The sequence below is a fragment of the Oncorhynchus mykiss genome, unplaced genomic scaffold, assembly GCF_013265735.2.
Source record: "Oncorhynchus mykiss isolate Arlee unplaced genomic scaffold, USDA_OmykA_1.1 un_scaffold_120, whole genome shotgun sequence".
Taxonomy (NCBI): Eukaryota; Metazoa; Chordata; class Actinopteri; order Salmoniformes; family Salmonidae; genus Oncorhynchus; species Oncorhynchus mykiss.
In genome coordinates this window covers 1,666,613-1,683,165 of record NW_023493661.1, presented here as the reverse complement: position 1 = coordinate 1,683,165, position 16,553 = coordinate 1,666,613, and the positions used below count along the sequence as shown (strand labels likewise).

The 16,553-nt window shown below is 48.0% G+C and overlaps 1 protein-coding gene across 1 annotated transcript in view; it reads right to left on the bottom strand.

Annotated features, from left to right (window-relative positions):
• Positions 1-16,553, bottom strand: part of LOC110498604 (protein kinase C beta type-like) — a gene marked incomplete at its 3' end in the record, with an annotated part of 138,213 nt that overhangs the window by 40,681 nt on the left and 80,979 nt on the right. The window contains 4 exon segments of the mRNA XM_036972143.1: positions 4,299-4,433; positions 7,406-7,502; positions 13,996-14,130; positions 14,808-14,964. Of these exon segments, the coding sequence (XP_036828038.1) occupies positions 4,299-4,433; positions 7,406-7,502; positions 13,996-14,130; positions 14,808-14,964 (524 nt within the window).

Here is a 16,553-nt window from a genome sequence, read left to right as displayed (position 1 = left end):
AGACGAGGGAGACATCTTTACGGCGTACAGCTCCTCTCTGTCCTTATGTTCTGCTAGCATCACCTAGAGAGAGAGGAGGGAGACATCTTTACGGCGTACAGCTCCTTCCTCTCTGTCCTTATGTTCTGCTAGCATCACCTAGAGAGAGAGAGAGGAGGGAGACATCTTTAGAGAGGGATGAGGGAGACATCTTTAGAGAGGGAGGAGGGAGACATCTTTAGAGAGGGAGGAGGGAGACATCTTTACGGCGTACAGCTCCTCTCTGTCCTTATGTTCTGCTAGCATCACCTAGAGAGAGAGAGGAGGGAGACATCTTTAGAGAGGGAGGAGGGAGACATCTTTAGAGAGGGAGGAGGGAGACATCTTTAGAGAGGGAGGAGGGAGAGGGGGAGAGAGGAGGGAGACATCTTTAGAGAGGGAGGAGAGAGACATCTTTAGAGAGGGAGGAGGGAGAGGGGGAGAGAGGAGGGAGACATCTTTACGGCGTACAGCTCCTCTCTGTTCTTATGTTCTGCTAGCATCACCTAGAGAGAAAGGAGGGAGACATCTTTAGAGAGGGAGGAGGGAGAGGGGGAGAGAGGAGGGAGACATCTTTACGGCGTACAGCTCCTCTCTGTCCTTATGTTCTGCTAGCATCACCTAGAGAGAGAGAGACGAGGGAGACATCTTTACGGCGTACAGCTCCTCTCTGTCCTTATGTTCTGCTAGCATCACCTAGAGAGAGAGAGACGAGGGAGACATCTTTACGGCGTACAGCTCCTCTCTGTCCTTATGTTCTGCTAGCATCACCTAGAGAGAGAGAGACGAGGGAGACATCTTTACGGCGTACAGCTCCTCTCTGTCCTTATGTTCTGCTAGCATCACCTAGAGAGAGAGAGACGAGGGAGACATCTTTACGGCGTACAGCTCCTCTCTGTCCTTATGTTCTGCTAGCATCACCTAGAGAGAGAGAGAGGAGGGAGACATCTTTACAGCTTACAGGTCCTCTCTGTCCTTGTGTTCTGCTAGCATCACCTAGAGAGAGAGAGGAGGGAGAAATCTTTACGGCGTACAGCGCCTCTCTGTCCTTATGTTCTGCTAGCATCACCTAGAGAGAGAGAGGAGGGAGACATCTTTACGGCGTACAGCTCCTCTCTGTCCTTATGTTCTGCTAGCATCACCTAGAGAGAGAGAGGAGGGACGCATCTTTAGAGAGGGAGGAGGGAGACATCTTTACGGCGTACAGCTCCTCTCTGTCCTTATGTTCTGCTAGCATCACCTAGAGAGAGAGGAGGGAGACATCTTTAGAGAGGGAGGAGGGAGAGGGGGAGAGAGGAGGGAGAGAGAGAGGGAGAGGGGGAGAGGGGGAGAAGGGGAGCGAGAGAAGGGGAGGGAGGGGGAGAGAGGAGGTAGAGGGGGAGGGACGAGGGGTGAGGGAGAGGGAGAGAGAGAGGGGGAGAGAGAGTGGGAGGGGGGGGAAGGGGAGGGAAGGGGAGAGAGAGAGGAGGGGGAGGGAGGAGGGGGAGAGGGAGGAGGGAGGAAGGGGAGAGGGAGGAGGGGGAGAGGGGGAGAGAGAGGAGGGAGGAGGGGGAAAGGGGGAGAAGGGGAGGGAGAGGGCTAGGGGGAGAGAGAAGAGGGAGAGGGAGAGGAGGGGAGGGAGAGGGGAAGGGAGAGAGAGATTGGCAGCAGTCAAGCAATTCAGAAACATATTCTCTATAATCAAGAAATCTGGGGAAACATCTGTTCACAATCACACCTCTAGGACAAACACACACACACACAGGGATGGAAGATTCACACTGATCGTCATCGGGTTCTGTTTCCGTGGCGATGGACCGAGGCCAAGAACACATCGTGGCCATGACAACTCAGCCACGGAACTCAGAGACCTGTGTGTGGTTCTGCTCAGACTTTCCCCTCCAAGGTCAGACACAAACCTCTTGGAACCGAGAAGGACCCTGGAGGAAACCTTATATTTCACTGTGTGTGTGTGTGTGTGTGTGTGTGTGTGTGTGTGTGTGTGTGTGTGTGTGTGTGTGTGTGTGTGTGTGTGTGTCCATAAGGTGACAGTGTAACTATGTAAATGCAGAGAGGACACCATCTGTTCCAAGACCTCCTCTATTACACTCTATTCATCCCTTTCTCTCTCTCCATCCCTGTCTCTCTCCCCATACCTTTCTCTCTCCATCCCCTTCTCTCTCCTCTCTCTCCATCCCTTTCTCTCTCCTCTCTCTCCATCCCTTTCTCTCTCCTCTCTCTCCATCCCTTTCTCTCTCCTCTCTCTCCATCCCTTTCTCTCTCCTCTCTCTCCATCCCTTTCTCTCTCCTCTCTCTCCATCCCTTTCTCTCTCCTCTCTCTCCATCCCTTTCTCTCTCCTCTCTCTCTCTCCATCCCTTTCCCTCTCTCCTCTCTCTCTCTCCATCCCTTTCCCTCTCTCCTTTCTCTCTCTCCAACCCTGTCTCTCTCTCTCTCTCTCTCTGTCTCTCTCCATCCCTTTCTCTCCCTCTCCTCATCGCTTTCCCTCTCTCCATCCCTCTCTCTCCTCTCTCTCCATCCCTTTCCCTCTCTTCTCTCTCCATCCCTTTCTCTCTCTTCTCTCTCATCCCTTTCTCTCTCTTCTCTCTCTCATCCCTTTCTCTCTCTTCTCTCTCCATCCCTTTCTCTCTCTTCTCTCTCTCCATCCCTTTCCATCTTCTCTCTCTCCATCCCCTTCTCTCTCCTCTCTCTCCATCCCTTTCTCTCTCCTCTCTCTCTCTCTCTCTCTCTCTTCTCTCTCCATCCCTTTCTCTCTCTTCTCTCTCCATCCCTTTCTCTCGCTTCTCTCTCTCCATCCCTTTCTATATGGGAAAAGCTATAAGCATGCCATAGGGAGTTCATAACAGCTTTATAAAGCTATAAGCATGCCATAGGGAGTTCATAACAGCTTTTAGAGTCTATAAGCATGTCATAGGGAGTTCATAACAGCTTTAGAAAGCTATAAGCATGTCATAGGGAGTTCATAACAGCTTTAGAAAGCTATAAGCATGTCATAGGGAGTTCATAACAGCTTTTAGAGTCTATAAGCATGCCATAGGGAGTTTCTTGGGGTAACTACACACCAATATTGAAACTAAGAAAGGTGTCTCTGTGTGTGTGTGTGTGTGTGTGTGTGTGTGTGTGTGTCTCTGTGTGTGTGTGTGTGTGTGTGTGTGTGTGTGTGTTCCCAACTGCAGTAATGACCAGGTCTGTAGTATCCATATCTCTCTGAATGCCTGTTGCCATGGGAACAGCTGGCAGCAGAACAGAACAGAGCTAGACTCTACTTCTTAGACAATGCTGTCCTCCTGTCTCTCTTCCTCATCTCTCTCTCAAAACCTCTTCCTCTTCCTCTTCCTCATCCCTGTCTCTCTACCTCTTCCTCATCTTTCTCTCTATATCCCTCCCTTTCTCCCTGTCTCTCTTCCTCATCTCTCTCTCTCTCTCTCTCTCTCTCTCTATCCCTCCCCTTCTCTCTGTTTCTCTACCTCTTCCTCATCTTCCTCATCCCTGTCTCTCTTCCTCATCTCTCTCTCAAAACCTCTTCCTCTTCCTCTTCCTCATCCCTGTCTCTCTACCTCTTCCTCATCTTTCTCTCTATATCCCTCCCTTTCTCCCTGTCTCTCTTCCTCATCTCTCTCTCTCTCTCTATCCCTCCCCTTCTCTCTGTTTCTCTACCTCTTCCTCATCTTCCTCATCCCTGTCCTTCTTCCTCATCTTTCTTCCTGTCTCTCTACCTCTTCCTCATCCCTGTCTCTCTTCCTCATCCCTGTCTCTCTCTATCTCTCGCTCGCTCCCTCCCTCCCTCTCCCTCTCTCTCTAAGGAATATCAGTGTCCATGTCAGAGAGATTACCTGCTTTCCAATTCTCATTCAGACACAAGCACATGCACGCGCGCACGCACACACACACACACACACACACACACACACACACACACACACACACACACACACACACACAGGATGAGAGGGAGAGGATGAGAGGGAGAGGATGAGAGGGAGAGGATGAGAGGGAGAGGATGAGAAGGAAAGGATGAGAAGGAAAGGATGAGAGGAAGAGGATGAGAGGGAGAGGATGAGAGGGAGAGGATGAGAGGGAGAGGATGAGAGGGAGAGGATGAGAGGGAGAGGATGAGAGGGAGAGGATGAGAGGGAAAGGATGAGAGGGAGAGGATGAGAGGGAAGTTGTAGTAGCACTCCTTCTTGTACCTTGCCGAAGCTACCCTTGCCTAGAGGATGAGAGGGAGAGGATGAGAGGGAGAGGATGAGAGGGAAGTTGTAGTAGCACTCCTTCTCGTTACCTTGCCGAAGCTACCCTTGCCCAACACGATCAGGAAGTTAAAGTCCGACAGCTTCATGCGGTCTCTGTTCCCGTTGGAGTCGAACTTGGAGGCCGAGCCTTCTGTGTTCTTGGTGCTCGGACCAATCTTTGCCCTCTGTACCAGGGAACAGGAAGTGACATTATTAATGACGTCATCAGAGCGGGACAGGACACGGAGGTATCCACAGTGTCCAAAAAAAGACAGTTCAATAACGAGAGAGAGAGAGAGACAGAGAGAGACAGAGAGAGACACAGAGAGAGACACACAGAGAGAGAGAGAGAGAGAGAGAGAGAGAGAGAGAGAGAGATAGAGAGAGAGAGATAGAGACAGAGAGAGAAAGAGAGAGACAGAGAGAAAGATAGAGAGAAAGACAGAGAGAGAGACAGAGAGAGAGAGAGAGAGAGAGAAAGAGAGAGACAGAGAGAGAGATAGAGAGAAAGACAGAGAGAGAGACAGAGAGAGAGAGAGACAGAGAGAGAGAGAGTGTGAGATAGAGAGAGAGAGACAGAGAGAGAGACAGAGAGAGAGACAGAGAGAGAGAGAGAGATATGTTACATGCCTTGTCTGTCTGTCTGTCTGTCTCTCTCTCTCTCTCTACTTTTCTCTCTCTCCCTCTCTCCTCCAGATTTCACACTACTCTCCTCAGATAGCTTGGCCCTAGAGGTAGTTTGTGTGTGTGTTGTGTGTGTGTGTGTGTGTGTGTGTGTGTGTGTGATATCTTGCCCCTAGAGACAGCGTCTCTGTGAGTGTCTGTAGAAACGGCTTCACTGTGACCTTGAATACTGACGAGACAAAAGTAGAGAGAGAGACAGAGAGAGGGGAGAGGAGGAGGGGGAGAGATAGAGAGAGAGGAGGAGGGGGTGGTGTTGGGTGAGAGAGAGACAGAGAGAGGGGAGAGAGGGGAGAGGAGGAGGGGGTGGTGTTGGGAGAGAGAGAGACAGAGAGAGGGGAGAGGAGGACGGGGAGAGATAGAGAGAGAGGGGAGAGGAGGGGGGGGAGATAGAGAGAGGGGAGAGGAGGACGGGGTGGTGTTGGGAGAGAGAGAGACAGAGAGGGGAGAGGAGGAGGGGGAGAGATAGAGAGAGAGGGGAGAGGAGGAGGGGGTGGTGTTGGGAGAGAGAGAGACAGAGAGAGGGGAGAGGAGAAGGGGGAGAGATAGAGAGAGAGGAGGGGGGGAGATAGAGAGAGGGGAAAGGAGGACGGGGTGGTGTTGGGAGAGAGAGAGGCAGAGAGAGGGGAGAGGAGGAGGGGGAGAGATAGAGAGAGAGGGGAGAGGAGGAGGGGGTGGTGTTGGGAGAGAGAGAGACAGAGAGAGGGGAGAGGGAGAGATAGAGAGAGAGGGGAGAGGAGGAGGGGGAGAGATAGAGAGAGAGGGGAGAGGAGGAGGGGGAGAGATAGAGAGAGAGGGGAGAGGAGGACGGGGTGGTGTTGAGAGAGAGAGAGACAGAGAGAGGGGAGAGGAGGAGGGGGTGGAGAGGAGAGGAGAGCGGGATGGAGGAGAAGAGGAGGAGAGAGACAGAGTGGTGCTATCTACCCTGCCAAATGTGTTAATGAGTGAGGCTTACCAAGAGAGCTGGCTGACCACACATACACACAGTCTCCTCAGCCTGCCAGATCGCATGGTAAGTCTGCCTGCCAACCACTAAGAGCTCACCCAGAGAGAGTGTCTGACAAACACCCTGACACACACACACACACACACACACACACACACACACACACACACACACACACACACACACACACACACACAAAAACACACTACCTAACACACACAACCTGATACACAAACACCCTGACACACAAACACACACAACCTAACACACACACCCTGATATACACACACACTACCTAACACACACAACCTGATACACAAACACCCTGACACACAAACACACACAACCTAACACACACACCCTGATATACACACACACAACCTAACACACACACCCAGATACACACACACCCTAACACACAAACACACACACACACCCTGATACACAAACACACACTGACACACAAACGCACACACCTCAAACTTCTGCCGTAGCTCCTCGTTGCCCTCCTCGCCCTCAGGAGGAAGTAACACACACACACCTCAAACTTCTGCCGTAGCTCCTCGTTGCCCTCCTCGCCCTCAGGAGGAAGTAACACACACACACCTCAAACTTCTGCCGTAGGTCCTCGTTGCCCTCCTCGCCCTCAGGAGGAACTAACACACACACACCTCAAACTTCTGCCGTAGCTCCTCGTTGCCCTCCTCGCTCTCAGGAGGAACTAACACACACACACCTCAAACTTCTGCCGTAGCTCCTCGTTGCCCTCCTCGCCCTCAGGAGGAACTAACACACACACACCTCAAACTTCTGCCGTAGCTCCTCGTTGCCCTCCTCGCCCTCAGGAGGAAGTAACACACACACACCTCAAACTTCTGCCGTAGCTCCTCGTTGCCCTCCTCGCCCTCAGGAGGAAGTAACACACACACACCTCAAACTTCTGCCGTAGCTCCTCGTTGCCCTCCTCGCCCTCAGGAGGAAGTAACACACACACACCTCAAACTTCTGCCGTAGGTCCTCGTTGCCCTCCTCGCCCTCAGGAGGAACTAACACACACACACCTCAAACTTCTGCCGTAGCTCCTCGTTGCCCTCCTCGCTCTCAGGAGGAACTAACACACACACACCTCAAACTTCTGCCGTAGCTCCTCGTTGCCCTCCTCGCTCTCAGGAGGAACTAACACACACACCTCAAACTTCTGCCGTAGCTCCTCGTTGCCCTCCTCGCCCTCAGGATACACAAACACCCTGACACACACAAACACACACACACCTCAAACTTCTGCCGTAGCTCCTCGTTGCCCTCCTCGCCCTCAGGAGGAAGTAACACACACACACCTCAAACTTCTGCCGTAGCTCCTCGTTGCCCTCCTCGCTCTCAGGAGGAACTAACACACACACCTCAAACTTCTGCCGTAGCTCCTCGTTGCGCTCCTCGCCCTCAGGAGGAACTAACACACACACACCTCAAACTTCTGCCGTAGCTCCTTGTTGCCCTCCTCACCCTCAGGAGGAACTAACACACACACACCTCAAACTTCTGCCGTAGCTCCTCGTTGCCCTCCTCGCCCTCAGGAGGAACTGGGACGTTGAAGTACTCTCCTTCCTCCTGAGATAACAACTTAAACCTGGAGAGGAGAGAGGGGAGGGGGAGGAGAGAGGGGAGAGGAGAGGAGAGGGAGGGGGAGAGGGGAGAGGAGAGGGGAGAGGAGGTGAGAGGGAGAGGGGAGGAGAGGAGAGGGTGAGGGGAGGGGAGGGGAGAGGAGGAGAGGAGAGGAGAGGGAGAGGGTGAGGAGAGGAGAGGAGAGGAGAGGAGAGGAGAGGAGAGGAGAGGAGAGGAGAGGAGAGGAGAGGAGAGGGGAGGGGAGGGGAGAGGAGGAGAGGGTGAGGAGAGGAGAGGGGAGGGGAGAGGAGGAGAGGAGGGGGAGAGATTCAAATTAGAGGGAGGAGAAATATGAATTGTTAGAAACAGATGTCACAGTAACATCAACAGCAGACTAACTAGACTAACTAGACTAACTAGACTACAGTACTAGACTAACTAGACTAACTAGACTACAGTACTAGACTAACTAGACTAACTAGACTACATTACTAGACTAACTAGACTAACTAGACTACAGTAATAGAATAACTAGGCTACAGTACTAGACTAACTAGACTAACTAGACTAACTAGACTACAGTACTAGACTAACTAGACTAACTAGACTAACTAGACTACAGTACTAGACTAACTAGACTACAGTACTAGACTAACTAGACTACAGTACCAGACTAACTAGACTACAGTACCAGACTAAATAGACTACAGTACTAGACTACAGTACTAGACTACAGTACTAGACTAACTAGACTACAGTACGAGTTTAACTAGACTAACTAGACAACAGTACTAGACTAACTAGACTACAGTACTAGACTAACTAGACTAACTAGACTACAGTACTAGACTAACTAGACTGACTAGACTAACTAGACTCACTAGACTACAGTACTAGACTAACTAGACTAACTAGACTACAGTACTAGACTAACTAGACTGATTAGACTAACTAGACTCACTAGACTACAGTACTAGACTAACTAGACTAACTAGACTAACTAGACTCACTAGACTACAGTACTAGACTAACTAGACTAACTAGACTACAGTACTAGACTAACTAGACTGACTAGACTAACTAGACTCACTAGACTACAGTACTAGACAAACTGGACTACAGTACTAGACTACAGTACTAGACTAACTAGACTACAGCACCAGACTAACTAGACTAACTAGACTACAGTACTAGACAAACTAGACTAACTAGACCACAGTACAAGACTACATTACCAGACTAACTAGAATAACTAGACTACAGTACTAGAATAACTAGGCTACAGTACTAGACTAACTAGACTACAGTACTATACTAACTAGACTACAGTACTAGACTACAGTACTAGACTACAGTACTAGACTAACTAGACTACAGTACTAGACTACAGTACTAGACTAACTAGACTACAGTACTAGACTACAGTACCAGACTACAGTACTAGACTAACTAGACTACAGTACTAGACTACAGTACTAGACTAACTAGACTACAGTACTAGACTACAGTACCAGACTACAGTACCAGACTAACTAGACTACAGTACTAGACTACAGTACTAGCCTAACTAGACTACAGTACTAGACTACAGTACTAGACTACAGTACTAGACTAACTAGACTACAGTACTAGACTACAGTACTAGACTACAGTACTAGACTAACTAGACTACAGTACTAGACTACAGTACTAGACTACAGTACTAGACTAACTAGACTACAGTACTAGACTACAGTACTAGACTAACTAGACTACAGTACTAGACTACAGTACCAGACTACAGTACCAGACTAACTAGACTACAGTACTAGACTACAGTACTAGCCTAACTAGACTACAGTACTAGACTAACTAGACTACAGTACTAGAATAACTAGGCTACAGTACAAGACTACAGTACCAGACTACAGTACCAGACTAACTAGACTACAGTACTAGACTACAGTACTAGCCTAACTAGACTACAGTACTAGACTAACCAGACTACAGTACTAGACTACAGTACTAGACTACAGTACTAGACTACAGTACTAGACTAACCAGACTACAGTACTAGACTACAGTACTAGACTACAGTACTAGACTACAGTACTAGACTACAGTACTAGACTACAGTACTAGACTAACCAGACTACAGTACTAGACTACAGTACTAGACTACAGTACTAGACTACAGTACCAGACTACAGTACCAGACTAACTAGACTACAGTACTAGACTACAGTACTAGCCTAACTAGACTACAGTACTAGACTAACCAGACTACAGTACTAGACAAACTAGACTACAGTACAAGACTACATTACCAGACTAACTAGACTAACTAGACTACAGTACTAGACTAACTAGACTAACTATACCACAGTACTAGACTACATTACCAAACTAACTAGACTACAGTACTAGACTAAATAGACTACAGTTCTAGACTAACTAGACTACAGTACTAGACTAACTAGACTACAGTACTAGACTACAGTACTAGACTACAGTACTAGACTAACTAGACTACAGTACTAGACTAACTAGACTACAGTACTAGACTAACTAGACTACAGTACTAGACTCACTAGACTACAGTACTAGACTACAGTACTAGACTACAGTTCTAGACTAACTAGACTACAGTACTAGACTAACTAGACTACAGTACTAGACTAACTAGACTACAGTACTAGACTAACTAGACTACAGTACTAGACTAACTAGACCACAGTACTAGACTACATTACCAGACTAACTAGACTACAGTACTAGACTAACTAGACTACAGTACTAGACTAACTAGACTACAGTACTAGACTAACTAGACTACAGTACTAGACTAACTATACTACAGTACTAGACTAACTAAACTACAGTACTAGACTAACTAGACTACATTACTAGACTAACTAGACTACAGTACTAGACTACAGTACTAGACTAACTAGACTACAGTACTAGACTCACTAGACTACAGTACTAGACTACAGCACTAGACTACAGTTCTAGACTAACTAGACTACAGTAATAGACTAACTAGACTACAGTACTAGACTAACTAGACTACAGTACTAGACTAACTAGACTACAGTACCAGACTAACTAGACCACAGTACTAGACTACATTACCAGACTAACTAGACTACAGTACTAGACTAACTAGACTACAGTACTAGACTAACTAGACTACAGTACTAGACTAACTAGACTACAGTACTAGACTAACTATACTACAGTACTAGACTAACTAAACTACAGTACTAGACTAACTAGACTACATTACTAGACTAACTAGACTACAGTACTAGACTAACTAGACTACAGTACAAGACTAACTAGACTACAGCACTAGATTAACTAGACTAACTAGACTACAGTACCAGACTACAGTTCTAGACTAACTAGACTACAGTACTAGACTAACTAGAATACATAACTAGACTACCTAGACTACAGTACTAGACTACAGTACCAGACTAACTAGGCTACAGTGCTAGATTAACTAGACTAACTAGACTATAGCACTAGACTACAGTTATAGACTAACTAGACTACAGCACTAGACTAACTAGAATACAGTACTAGACTAACTAGACTACAGTACTAGACTAACTAGACTATATTACTAGACTAACTAGACTACAGTACTAGACTAACTAGACTACAGTACTAGACTACAGTACTAGACTACAGTACTATACTACAGTACTAGATTACAGTACCAGACTAACTAGACTACAGTACTAGACTACAGTACAAGACTACAGTACTAGACTAACTAGACTACAGTACTAGACTAACTAGACTACAGTACTAGACTACAGTAATAGACTAACTAGACTACAGTACTAGACTAACTAGACTACAGTACTAGACTACAGTACTAGACTACAGTACTAGACTAACTAGACTACAGTACTAGACTACCTAGACTACAGTACTAGACTACAGTACTAGAATAACTAGACTACAGTACTAGACTAAATAGAGTACAGTACTAGACTACAGTACTAGACTACAGTACTAGACTAACTAGACTACAGTACTAGACTACAGTACAAGACTACAGTACTAGACTAACTAGACTACAGTACTATACTAACTAGACTACAGTACTAGACTACCTAGACTACAGTACTAGACTACAGTACTAGACTAACTAGACTACAGTACTAGACTAAATAGACTACAGTACTAGACTACAGTACTAGACTACAGTACTAGACTAACTAGACTACAGTACTAGACTACCTAGACTACAGTACTAGACTACAGTACTAGAATAACTAGACTACAGTACTAGACTAAATAGAGTACAGTACTAGACTACAGTACTAGAGTACAGTACTAGACTAACTAGACTACAGTACTAGACCAACTAGACTACAGTACTATACTAACTAGACTACAGTACCAGACTCACTAGACTACAGTACCAGACTAACTAGACTACAGTACCAGACTCACTAGACTAACTAGACTACAGTACTAGACTACAGTACTAGACTAATTAGACTACAGTACTAGACTAACTAGACTAGAGTACTAGACTACAGTACTAGACTACCTAGACTACAGTACTAGACTACAGTACCAGACTAACTAGACTACAGTACTAGACTAACTAGACTACAGTACTAGACTAACTAGACTACAGTACTAGACTACAGTACTAGACTAACTAGACTACAGTACTAGACTAAATAGACTACAGTACTAGACTACAGTACTAGACTACAGTACTAGACTAACTAGACTACAGTACTAGACTACAGTACTAGACTACAGTACTAGACTACAGTACTAGACTAACTAGACTACAGTACTAGACTAACTAGACTACAGTACCAGACTAACTAGACAACAGTACTAGACTAACTAGACTACAGTACTAGACTACAGTACCAGACCAACTAGACTACAGTACTAGACTACAGTACCAGACTACAGTACTAGACTACAGTACTAGATTACAGTACCAGACAAACTAGACTACAGTACTAGACTAACTAGACTACAGTACTAGACTACAGTACTAGATTACAGTACCAGACTAACTAGACTACAGTACTAGACTAACTAGACTACAGTACTAGACTACAGTACTAGACTACAGTACCAGACTAACTAGACTACAGTACTAGACTACAGTACCAGACTAACTAGACTACAGTACTAGACTACAGTACTAGACTAACTAGACTACAGTACCAGACTACAGTACTAGACTACAGTACTAGATTACAGTACCAGACGAACTAGACTACAGTACTAGACTACAGTACTAGACTACAGTACTAGATTACAGTACCAGACTAACTAGACTACAGTACCAGACGAACTAGACTACAGTACTAGACTACAGTACTAGACTACAGTACTAGATTACAGTACCAGACTGAGTAGACTACAGTACTAGACTAACTAGACTACAGTACTAGACTACAGTACTAGACTACAGTACTAGACTAACTAGACTACAGTACCAGACTAACTCGACTACAGGGTTGAACAGGTAACAGCAGAGCTAACACTACACCATACTGATGCAGAGACCCTCTCTTCCTCTCATTTACTCATCTATTTCCCCCTCTTCCTGTTATTAACTTGTTGTCTCTCTCTCTTGTGGTGTTGTGTTGTTGTTGTCCCGGTGAGTCTTCCCACTGCCAGAAGGCAGAGGGCTTTGTACCGCAGCACAGATGGGAGTAGGAACATACACAATCTGATATTTAATGGCATCTTCTCCAGCTCCACCTCAAACGCTGGCATCTCATTAAAAACTCTCCACATGGTTGTGTCAGCGAAAATAGAGAGTGAGAGAGGGTGAGACAGAGACAGACAGAGAGAGAGAGAGAGAGAGAGAGAGAGAGAGAGACAGAGAGAGACAGAGAGAGAGAGAGACAGAGAGAGAGAGAGAGACCGTGAAAGGTAGGACCTTCCTCCTCCTCCTCCTCCTCCTCCTACTCCCTACATCCTTACCTCTCCCCTCCTCCCTACGTCCTTACCTCTCTCCTCTCTCTCTTCCTCCTCCTCCTCCCTACATCCTTACCTCTCTCCTCTCTTCCTTCTCCTCCCTACATCCTTACCTCTCTCCTCTCTTCCTCCTCCTCCCTCCATCCTTACCTCTCCCCTCCCCCTCCACTCCCTCCCTCAACCTTTCCCTCCCTCCCTCCCTCCCTCCCTCCCTCCCTCCCTCCCTCCCTCCCTCCCTCCCTCCCTCCCTCCCTCCCTCCACCTTTCCTTCCCTCCTCCCTCTACCCTTCCCTACCCCTTCCTCCCTCTACCCCTCCCTCTCTCCCTCCCTCCACCTTTCCTTCCCTCCTCCCTCTACCCCTCCCCCTTCCTCCTTCTACCCCTCCCACTACCCCTCCCCCCTCTACCCTTCCCCCTCCCTCCCTCCACCTTTCCCTCCGTCTACCCCTCCCTCCCTCTACGACTCCCTCTACCCCTCCCCCCTCCCTCCCTCTACCCCTCCCTCTACCCCTCCTTCTACCCCTCCCCCTCCCTCCTTCTACCCCTCCTCTCCATCTCACCATCCGTCCACTCCTTGTTTCTGGAGTTCTGAGATGCCGAAGGACAGCGCTCCCATGAAGTCGTTCCTGCTGGTCATATCCCAGTCCCAGATCTCCACCGACAGACGACGGTCCTTATCAGAATCCTTCAGGGGACTATAGACCAGGGAGGAGAGGGAGGAGGGAGGTGGGGAGGGGAAGTGAGGAGAAGGGGGAGGGAGAAGGAGATGGGGAAGGAGACGGAGGGAGGGAGGGAGGGAGGGAGGGAGGGAGGGAGGGAGGGAGGGAGGGAGGGAGGGAGGGAGGGAGGGAGGAAAGGGGAAGAGGTAGGGAGGGATGGAGGGAGGGAGAAGGAGAAGGGTAGTGAGGAGAAGGGGAGGGAGGGAGGGAGGGAGGGAGGGAGGGAGGGAGGGAGGGAGCGAGGGTGGGAGAAGGAGAAGGGTAGTGAGGAGAAGGGGAGGGAGGGAGGGAGGGAGGGTGGGAGAAGGGTAGTGAGGAGAAGGGGAGGGAGGGAGTAGAGAACACTCATTAAGTCATCTTCCAGTCATTTAGTTTAGAACTGTCTCTCGGAAGTGGAAGATCTTGTGTTGTAAAAAATATCCTCAGTGTGAAGGTTTCATACCTCTTTACCAAAGATAGTGTAAAGTTCAGAGGCCCTCTTTAACAAAGATAGTGTAAAGTTCAGAAGCCTCTTTAACAAAGACAGTGTAAAGTTCAGAGCCTCTTTAACAAAGATAGTGTAAAGTTCAGAGGCCCTCTTTAACAAAGATAGTGTAACATTCAGAAGCCTCTTTAACAAAGATAGTGTAAAACGTAGTGTCAACTGAACATACAATTTGAAAGTTTCGTTCCAGGTAGGGTTGAGGTTTCCCTTGATGGTCTTGGTCTTCTGCTTGGTGTCACTCTTGGGGTCGGGGATGAGTTTGAGCTTCACGTAGGGGTCAGACAGACCGTTTGGATCCATGGGCACCAGGTTACAGGCTTCATGGACTGGAGAGGAGAGGAGAGGAGAGGAGAGGAGAGGAGAGGAGAGGAGAGGAGAGGAGAGGAGAGGAGAGGAGAGGAGAGGAGAGGAGAGAAAGGAGGGAGAGAGACAATAGGTTAGGAGCCTCCTGGACTAGAGAGATTAGCTTAATCGGGTGTATTAGGAGCAAAACCCTGCACAGCCAGGAGGGTTGACCAGACATGATGTAAGGAGGTCAGGGTTCACCAGACCTGATGTAAGGAGGTCAGGGTTCACCAGACCTGATGTAAGGAGGTCAGGGTTCACCAGACCTGATGTAAGGAGGTCAGGGTTCACCAGACCTGATGCAAGGAGGTCAGGGTTTACCAGACCTGATGTAAGGAGGTCAGGGTTCACCAGACCTGATGTAAGGAGGTCAGGGTTCACCAGACCTGATGTAAGGAGGTCAGGGTTCACCAGGGTGACAGGTGTGAGGGGCTACGGGACGGTAGACACACTGGGCTGTAGACATTTAGACGGGTTACCTTGGAGCTCTTGGGTACAGGGTGACAATGGTGGTCAGCTTGACACATGTTGGGATGACAGACGGAGACAAGGAACAGACTGCATGTGACAGATATAATTAGTTTGATTTAATTTGACCATTAATTAATTATTTATCAGTCTTATGGAGGTAGAAGCTGTTGTTCTGAGAGCTCAATGGTGCAACGTTTTGAGGAACTCAGGGCCCGGTGCCAAATTCATTCAGCCTCCTGAGGGGGAAGAGGCGCTACCGTTCCCTCTTCACGACTGTCTGGGTTTGTGTGGACCTTATTTAACTAGGCCTCTTTAGTAGTACGTCATTATAAATAAGAATTTGTTCTTATCTGACCTAGTGTCTGGCCATGCAGTCATGAGTGAACAGGGAGTACCGGAGGGGACTGAGCACACACCCCTGAGGGGCCCCCGGGTTTAGGATAAGCATGGCAGATGTGTTGTTGCCTACACTCACCACCTGGGGGGCGGCCCGTCAGGAAGTCCAGGATCCAGTTGCAGAGGGGAGGTGTTTAGTTCCCGGGTTTTTAGATTAGTGATTAGCTTTGAGGCCACTATGGTGTTGAACGTTGAGCTGTAGTCAATGAACAGCATTCTCACATAGATGTTCCTTTAGTCCAGGTGGGAAAGGGCAGAGTGGAGCACAATAGAGATTGCATCATCTGTGGATCTGCTAGGGGGCGGTATGCGAATTGGAGTGGATCTAGGGGTTTCTGGGATGATTTTGGTTGGTGATGTGGTGTGTCAAAACTAGCCTTTCAAAGCACTTCATGGTGACAGGTGTCACGGGACGGTAGACACACTGGGCTGTAGTCATTTAGACGGGGTTACCTTGGAGCTCTTGGGTACAGGGTGACAGGTGTGAGAGGCTACGGGACGGTAGTCACACTGGGCTGTAGACATTTAGACGGGTTACCTTGGAGCTCTTGGGTACAGGGTGACAATGGTGGTCAGCTTGACACATGTTGGGATGACAGATGGAGACAAGGAACAGACTGTCTGTGAAGACACTTGGCAGGCAGGCAGACAGGCAGGCAGACAGGCAGACAGGCAGACAGACAGACACACACACACAAATAGA